We start from the raw sequence: 8,686 nt of genomic DNA on the forward strand, positions 1-8,686 counted from the left end.
GTGGCGTACAATACTTGCGCTTTTGGAATACGCTGAGAAGTCGTAGAGTATTCGACACCACTTGCTCCGAGCAAAACCTGAGGTAAAATCAAGCGATAACATAAAGCTTTAGATGCTTTTTTTTTTTTTTTTCAAAGCACCACGACGTCCCCTTACACAACCCCCGAGCCCGTATTAACAGTACTGTAGTTTTGTCTTACCTTCTGGAAATAAGAGGAAAACGGTTCAATGAAACACCAGGCGTACGGGAGTTGCTGTTGCAACTTTGTACAGCACATCGGTTCCGTGGGGAAGCGCTCCGCGCCAACCGTTGGCAGCATCCTCCCGTAGGACGGGCACGGTACTAAAGTTAAGTTGTTAACCCGCGATACAACGCATCTCGCAACTCAACGCACAGCAATAGTTATGTTCACACCAAATTAATAAGGAAAGTGAATGCAAATGTGCAACATCAAAACATGTGATGGGCGTTATAGGACTAGCAGACGAACTTTACGCGCGCCTTTCCGAACACTACAAGAACTGCGTCACGGAGCGATGGCATGTGCAATTCTTCAGAGGGCGCTACAAAAAAAGGTTTTTGAGAATGAATAGCATTCTCATAAATTCTTTGCACACTATGCCTAAATAAATGGGATTCAGAAATGAATATCTTTCTTAAAATATAAATATTGTTTTATTGTTGAATAAAACTTTGTTTTTTTTAGTGTTTGCTCTCTCCACGCCTAGTCGCGCTTGAATCGCCACTCCCATAGCTCCCCGTGTGGATGTCGCTGGCAATAGGTTCTTAACCGCTTTTCGCCCGAAGCTTCGCCACCAGTTACATTTACCTTAGTTTCGCTGTAAAAACTACGGTCTTCTATTCCGATCCTTCTTCCTGAGCACAGATATGCGTAAAGCACATGACGCTAACATTCGCCCTTATCTCAGCACACCAGGTGACACCTGGAGCCTTGCCTCCAGAAACGTTATCTCACCCGCCTGCAGTGCAATCAATTAACGGCTGGATTGCTCGGTTGCAAACGTGTCTTCTGATTTTCCGATTTTAATAACCTCTACAATGAGTCAACACATTTAGTCTCTGTTTACGAACCCGGTTATCACATTCCCTTATGATGGCCGGAAATTTCACGCGTTATAAGTTCGATATTTTACGTGGATGCTTCATTTGTTAAATTGGCATGTTCGCGAAGTCTCACGCAGTCTTATGCGGGGACCCGTATGTTCAGTATCACGCTTCCTGCATAACCGCGAGAGGTTGTACACGACCATGAACCTAGTCCAACTAGCTCATCAGTCTTTCGTATACTGACGTAACATCTGGTGTTCCTCAGGGCTCTCCTCTCGGTACCTTACTTTTCCCATATACACAACGGTTTCCCTAACCACCGGTTTGCTCCAGTGAACAATATTAGTCGCCGCCATCAGTGCACTGATGACGGCATTATTTATCCGGAAATTAGCTATACAAAAAACGGTAGCTGCAGATTGACCGAAACGCACCGTAACATGTTGCGAAGGATGGAAAATGGAGCTTAACCCCTAAAGTGCAAAATTAGGCCTATTTTTGCCGAAGCGAATGCTCAGTAATATATGCATTCATATTGTTTCACTGAATATTGTGTAACAGCGTCGTTATCTTCGCAGAACTTTAACATCAAACTGAATTTGTAAATCGCACTCAGGTAACGGAGTGGATGCCAAGAGATGGGTCTAGAAGAGCGGGGAGGCCAATAACACGGTGGAGGGATGAAATAGGCGAATTCGGTGGCCAGCCGTGGACTCGAGCGGCACAGGACAGGAGTGGTTTTAAGTCATTGGGAGTGGACTGCGCCCTGCAGTGGACCTAAGTAGGCTGTTGTTGATGATGACTATGATGATAATTATTCCACCGTATCCATGTGCGTTCCTGCGCGTGCGTGAGTTGAGGATGAGGGGGGATACTTTGCAGTGGGCGAGGCGGGGATGAATGAATGTAGTAGAGGTAAGTTGTCAGTCTGTTCCTGGCACATCTGGCCCCATGGATGGGAGTGAGACCAGGGCCCGGTCGGATTGTGAGTCATCGAGTGACGTCGTGGGCTGCCTCATTTTACCCCGAAGCCCGCAAGAGCCGGGACCCAGATTAGTTCTACCGGGAAGGTTGTAGAATTTCGTGCAAACATTTTGAGGGTGAAAGTGAAGAGATGGCAGCGAGCGAAATTTCGAACCAGCCATTTTTAATTTTTAAGTCTGAGTTTATAATGAGAGAGGGGGGAGGGGGGGTTGGCCTGTGTGACAGCGCGAGCGCTATTGGCGCCTCCACCGCCTTTTTGGGGTGGTGCTGGTGCCAGAAGAATGGCTGGGGGAAAGCTCGGGACCAAATCGCCACTTTCCGTTTTCTTGAGGCGGCATCACACCAACCGTCAATTCTCACATACCAAATTAGGGGAATCGGGCAGTGATTGACGACGACAGTCGTAATAGGCTCGTGAGCACTTCATTAATTCCCGTTCGCCGCGACGACAACATACCGCACATATGCTTTCATAATTAGACCAACGCCTTTAAAGAACTCTATGTAAGCGTGTGTGTCATCGTTATCATCGCCATAGCCAACCAGGCGTCCATGCCCGGCTAACATCACCGTCGTCAAAGACCGTTCTCTCTTCATGAAAACACAACACACTGGAGTGGAAAACCCTTAATTGCGATTTTATTCGTCAGGGTTGGGTGGTGCCCCGGCAGGGATTGATTGTCTGCTGTGATACATCAGCTCCGGGCAGGATAGGCAGGGGTGGTACCCTTGGTCTAAGTCTGCAATGGCCTGTGTTGCCTTGCGGGACCACTGCACCAGACCGATGTGCTCTTCACAGAGGTCGCTGCAAGCCAACCCGTTGGTTCCATTCCCCTGCGTTAGGGTTTTGGATTTGGAAACACCAGTTTCGTCCTGCCATTCTCATGTGGTGTGGTAAAGTGTGGCCTTTCGACTGCACCTGCAGGTAGATCGGAAATGATGCCCTTATGGTTTGTTTATGGCTTCTTTTTAATTTCGTAAGTTTAAGAGAACGTCAGGGATAGAAAAATACCTTCAAACTTGTGCAGAAATTTTATGCTTTCTTTTACACGTGGTTAGACGATAATCGGATCGATGAGCAAGTAAGTTAGTGCCTTTGTATTTAAATGGTAGCAACAGTAACAACCAACATTCCACAACCAAGACGTCAGTCAAATTCACTGAGCATAACACATCTTTGATAGTGAAATCATTTTCGTTGAGTAGCTCAAGAGGTTCAACGCTAAGGCATTTAATAACATAATTGTTCCCGTGCTTTAAAACTTGCTTTCAGTTTGTTCAACCATTGTTATATACGGGCTGTAATGGACCACGAGCTCTCGACGGCTGCCAAGCCGTCGAGAGAGAGCGGAGAGCGCACGTCTGATGAGAATGAGGGCGTTAATCGAACTCGCTGCGGGTGCAGCGCTAACGCGTGCCGCCGCTCTGTCGGTTCTGATGAGACTGATGATGATGAGTGTCATCTGCTACAGCGCAGAAGAGAAAGAAGTTCCAACAAGGGCTGTTTCGCGGTGGCCCGCGGGTCCTTTTTTTAATGTAGCTTCAACTGTATCTAGTTATTAGCTGTTAAACCCAAAGTGGAGATAGCCGCAGCGATTATACGGAGTGCGTTAAAGGGACCCTGCAACACTTCCTACAAACATTTTGACTCTTTCCTTCGCGTCTGGAAGAATTATGAAAGCTATAGTTATCGCCAGCACGAAACGGTATTACGTGATTTGCTCGTCGCAGCAGAACTATCCACCTTCTGTTTGTGCTTTGACTTTGTGGCGGTTATTTTAAGTGGCTACCCAATACGCTTATTGTTGCAACTGAGAGCAAGCCGGCCAGCAGTTACTACACCACTCTAATGACGTCATTCAAGCGCTCGAAGAACGCCAAGACCAGGAATGAGAGAAAAATCTTTTGAGAAAGTCTCAAAGTTATCCGAGCAGCAATTTTTGGCTGAGGTAGTTTGTGACCCCCAATTAATAGGACTGAATGTGCTTATCGAGTACGTTCTGAAAGTATTTCGGAATTAGAAAAAAGTTAAAAAACGTGTTGCAGGGTTTCTTCAATAGCCCGCTGGGCTTATAAAGTTGGTTGAAGGCTGGCATATGCCCGGAATGCTTGGGATGTAAGTTGTCAAAGATACGAGTGTGACAAAGACAAATAGTTTATTCCTAGAATAAAATTCCAGATTTGCAGGCTATCAAGCACCGGTGTCAGCTTCTTCTGGATCAGTGGCATCATTTGACGTGTCCACCATCGTGGTCCCCTTCCTTCGAAGCGGTGGAGGTCAGTTTTTCTGCAAGAGCAAAAACATTAAGAGCATTAAGTGTCAACGTTTTTTCCTGCTGGATCACAACTAAAAAGAACGCGCTTTATGCGCAAGCATGGTAACACTCGTAGTTATTCGTTTCGCAAAATTTAGGCTTTACTTTGAACTCCAGTCAAATTTGAGTGCAACAGAAGGATATTCTTGCACCATGTTAGTCAAATTTAAGAATATAGTAGCAGACTTGCAGTACCACTAAACTGGGTGCGTTATCATACAGCATCCAATGTTGACGTACGACCTGAGTTTAGAAAGCCAAGTAGAAGTTGACAGCATTTAATTTCCATTGCAGCAAGATGTCTGAGGCGCACCGTAGTAATGCGGGCTCTAACTAAATTGCTTAACCGTGCTTCTACTTGGCGACGCCAACCAGAAGTGTCACAACCACCAAAATGTTTGGGTTAATTGCAATCCTTATCTTGCTCCGTGCGGCCCGATTTTATCGCAACCCTTCAATCCGTTGTTCATTGGCGCATTACAAAGTGGTACAGGAACATTGTCCCATAAGAGGGCTTGCTGCCACAGCTACTACTGCTCGCGCCAAGCAAGGCAAGTAAGGGTCAGTCTTGGTCCCGTCAAGAATACAATCAACTACGTCATACGTACAGTGCTTGACGAGCGTGGTGTATCCGTAGGGTCCGTAGCCGTAGTGGAGCCCATAGGGGCTGAGTCCGTAGGCGTAGCGGTAGGTAAGCGGGTGGGCGTCCACGCGGTGGCTGTAGCGGGGCAGGTAGGTGTACCCGGGAACGTGGTGGACGGGAGCTCCGACCACTGCGGTGGGCACCGCGCCGTGCACCGCGGTGTGGACGGCGGTGGCGGCCGGGGTGTAGGTGGACACCTTGGCCACGGTGTGGGGCACGCCCGGGTGGACGGACTGGTACCGGGTCACGTGGGTGGCCTTAGAGACGGTGGGCGCGTGGTGGACGGTGGAGGCCACGGCCGGAACTACGTGGTGGGCGTAGGGGACGCCGGCCACTGGGACCCCGTACGTGGGCACGAAGCCCGCGGAGGCAGCGCTGGCCAGGGCAACGACGAGGACGAGCTGGAAATGGGGCGAAAAAAAAAAAAAAAGAAACCATTCTTGCTGAAACTGCCATGTTTAAAGGTCTATGCCAGCTCATAACTGGGTATGCAGGGCTTTAACGATATCATGTTTATTTAACATCTTGCTATTTTTATATCATCTTGTGCCAGAGAAACAATGCATTATGAGTTTATAACAGATGCTGTAAACCTGGCTTGACCCCTTTAGAGGGCATTCGTCAAGTCGTAATAAGTCGTTTCAACGGATTTTCCGAACCAATAATTTGCATGATTACCTTTTCTTCATCCGGCTGTCGTTATATAATTTGTTGTACAAGCGTGAATAACAGGTTACGATGGCATCGTACGTATCATTTATGGTTCCCGAACACGCTTGAACTAGCGAAGCACAGTAAACTTCTCACAGTGCCCTCACGACTACCGAAGAAGATTCGCAAAGAAAAAGCTGTTCTCTGGAACAGCACCGAGGATGTATTACGTAGAATTAGCGCTCCTTCCGTGGCCTGTACAGGCTATACTGCAAAGACCGAACAACTCATTTGTTTAATATAGTAAACAAAGCACTTTATACAAACTCCTGTATGGGAATTGCCAGATAGCGCTTAAGCTTTCTTCCCAGGGGCTAATAATCTCCGCACACGCACTAGTACGTCTACATGTTTGCCGTAGAGGCCCTCCGCCCTAGGGCCAATGCCTTTTGTTAAAGGGCATCTTTATTATAAACACAAATGTTGCCCGTGCATATGAAGGAACCATATTGCCACGTGTTGCGCATGCGAGGACCGCCGATTTCTATAGACATCGCCAAATAATGCGTACATACTAAACTGAGCTGGAATTCTGAACATTGAACATATTAGCGAACGTGAGAAAACTCATTGTGAGCAACATTTTCATTGAATGTTGGCATTTGCTTTATGCATAATAAAACTGAACTCGGATAAAGGGCGTATATAGTTCGGATTAAGCTTTTTGGAATATCCAGTGGTGATACTGCTTGGCGCAACTATCTGCTTTTGTGACACGTGATATTTTTCAGAGCCCTAGATAACATTAGGCAAAAAGGTACATAGACACTGCTCCAGCAAGTCTCTCAGACAGCAAATTGCTCAAATGTTTTGGAGCATGTGATTTAACGTTTGCGTAAATATTTCGGTCGAGTTAGATTGAAGCGAAAAGCACATGCATTGGACTATGAGGTCCAAAGCACGTCTTTTCAACTACTTAAAGTTACTTGCTGGGTTTATTTTCGTTTAGCATAAGCTTTTCTATCGACAATAGCAACACATGAAGCCTAACGAATGGTTGATGAGGCAGGTTTCGGCTCTCGGTAAGGAGGAGGGCTTACGGAAATCATGGCGGTTGTCGTTCTGGTGGGGCTTGGGCGGCTACCAAGGGACGATGTGCTTTATTGGCGACTGCGCAGCCACTTTTATACTATCTGGGCGCGGTGCACCACACCGCCAGGAGTAGGGGGCGGACTGGAGCATACGAATAAATAACAAAAAAGAGAGGGTTGTTTTCGAACAGTGTGTCACCCTCGCAAATGTGAAGAGGGATTCTCAGATTAAGTGCAAGAGGTTAATGTAAACAGCAACGCATGCTAGAACCAGTCGCCGCTATTTCTCTACATACCCGGGAAAATCAACTGAAGAGGTTTTAAAACTTGTTGCGTCTTTTTATTTCGTTTTCTTTCCACGTGTCGGTGGGAATTCGGGTGGAATACTCAAAGCGCACAATCCCATCGGTCATTTACGAGCTTCTTATTTTCGTTGAACCCTGATAGGTTCAACGCAAAGGTGGGAAAAAATATTGACCCGATCAAACATCTGCGCCGAAACGCTTTCAGCGACACGTGAGGGACCGTTGAAGGTGCGTTACACAAACCGCCCGCCGCTCCGGGAGCTGAATCAGTTGATCACTATCTTTATCTCGAGGTCACCCGATCTGCGCGCTTCAAACACGATTTGGGGGGAACTTGACCGCTACCGGTCCCCACATCTCCTTCCCCTCCCCCATACTCCTGCCATCCGAATAATGACAAATGGGCGCTGCCTGTTTGCGAATAAACCCGGACCTCGGCTTTCAAATAAGACTGAACAAGCGCGGGGTTCAACATCCCATAAGCACGGTATAAGTTTCAAAAGTAAGGTCATTTACCGTGGCTACCTCGAAACTGATCAATCGAATAAATATAACGTGCTTACGGAATATTCGTATAAGGTGTTGAATTTCCGGGCTGACAGGTGTAAAGTATAGCAAATTATCGCTATAATTACTAGCCAGCGCTTAGGGAAAGTAGTTTTGGTGGCTGCGACGCGCTACTGGGCGATATTAGATGCAGACTTTCTTTTCAGCTGTCATGTGAATTTTTGCTCACCACCGATTCTTGTTCTTTTTTCGTTTTGTACTTTCTCGCTGCGCGAGAAGTGGCGCAAAGCGCACATGTTTGGGACAATTTTGCGCGCAATTCGGCAGTGTTCCGACGTGGTTCTTGCTTTGCACGGCGTATACCGAGCTTTGGTTCCTCCCAAGGTCGAGTTCGCTTTCGAAACGCGGAATTGTCTCCGCGATACCTCATTTCGTCGGCTGAAGAGCGTCAAGATGTTATCATCCCACTCTTCCTTTTTACGATGTGGCAGACGATTGCTGCGTCTACAGCGACGTTATCAGTTCCGTTCACCTGGGCATGTTGCAAGCAACTTTTTCCTGCTCAAACGTGCGTATTCCAGACTGGATTGCCCGACCTTGATCAAATCTCCCCACCCCTCGAGCGCCATCGGGACCTCTTAGTCCTCAAATTGGTTTTCATGACGAGGCTGCTGCTGACACATGTCCCGGGTGCAGATTTCAACGATCATACACGACAGCCTTCTTGAGACGTCTGGGCGCGTGTTCTTCGACAACTTTTTTATGCTCCAGGCGCACTGTTATGTAGTTAGAATTTTGATATAAACACTTTCACCGGCGCTTGGCATTTCTTGTAAACTGTGGGCTAGGCCTACTGTACAGTGCGTCTGTATTACTGCACAAAATGTGCTCGGCCATAGATGCGTACATCTTGTTATCTGCTTGTCACTGTGCTCATTCTTCCTTGTATTCGAACATGCGTTGTGGAAAGGTATCGATATATCTGTGTCGGCGCCGAAATTTATGTACATAGCGAATTACGCCTCTTTGTCCCTGTGTTATTCCTCCATCTAAGTGTACACTTGTTTCTAGCGATACTCATCTATTTTCTACCAGTCACAACCAAATTCATGTACGCGGTG

At 47.1% G+C, this 8,686-nt stretch overlaps 1 protein-coding gene across 1 annotated transcript; it reads right to left on the bottom strand.

Moving 5' to 3' along the window:
• Positions 1-4,281: 4,281 nt before the first annotated feature.
• Positions 4,282-6,883, bottom strand: LOC144148474 (uncharacterized). Its single transcript, XM_077680010.1, has 4 exons — positions 6,763-6,883; positions 4,977-5,412; positions 4,609-4,611; positions 4,282-4,340 (listed from the first exon to the last, which is right to left on the bottom strand). Exons 1-4 carry the CDS (start codon positions 6,769-6,771, stop codon positions 4,282-4,284), a joined length of 507 nt encoding a protein of 168 aa, XP_077536136.1. The 5' UTR covers positions 6,772-6,883.
• Between the last annotated feature and the right edge of the window lie 1,803 nt (positions 6,884-8,686).

The sequence above is a fragment of the Haemaphysalis longicornis genome, unplaced genomic scaffold (genome assembly GCF_048455015.1).
Source record: "Haemaphysalis longicornis isolate Haplotype H1 unplaced genomic scaffold, Haemaphysalis longicornis Haplotype H1 scaffold_8, whole genome shotgun sequence".
Lineage (NCBI taxonomy): Eukaryota > Metazoa > Arthropoda > Arachnida > Ixodida > Ixodidae > Haemaphysalis > Haemaphysalis longicornis.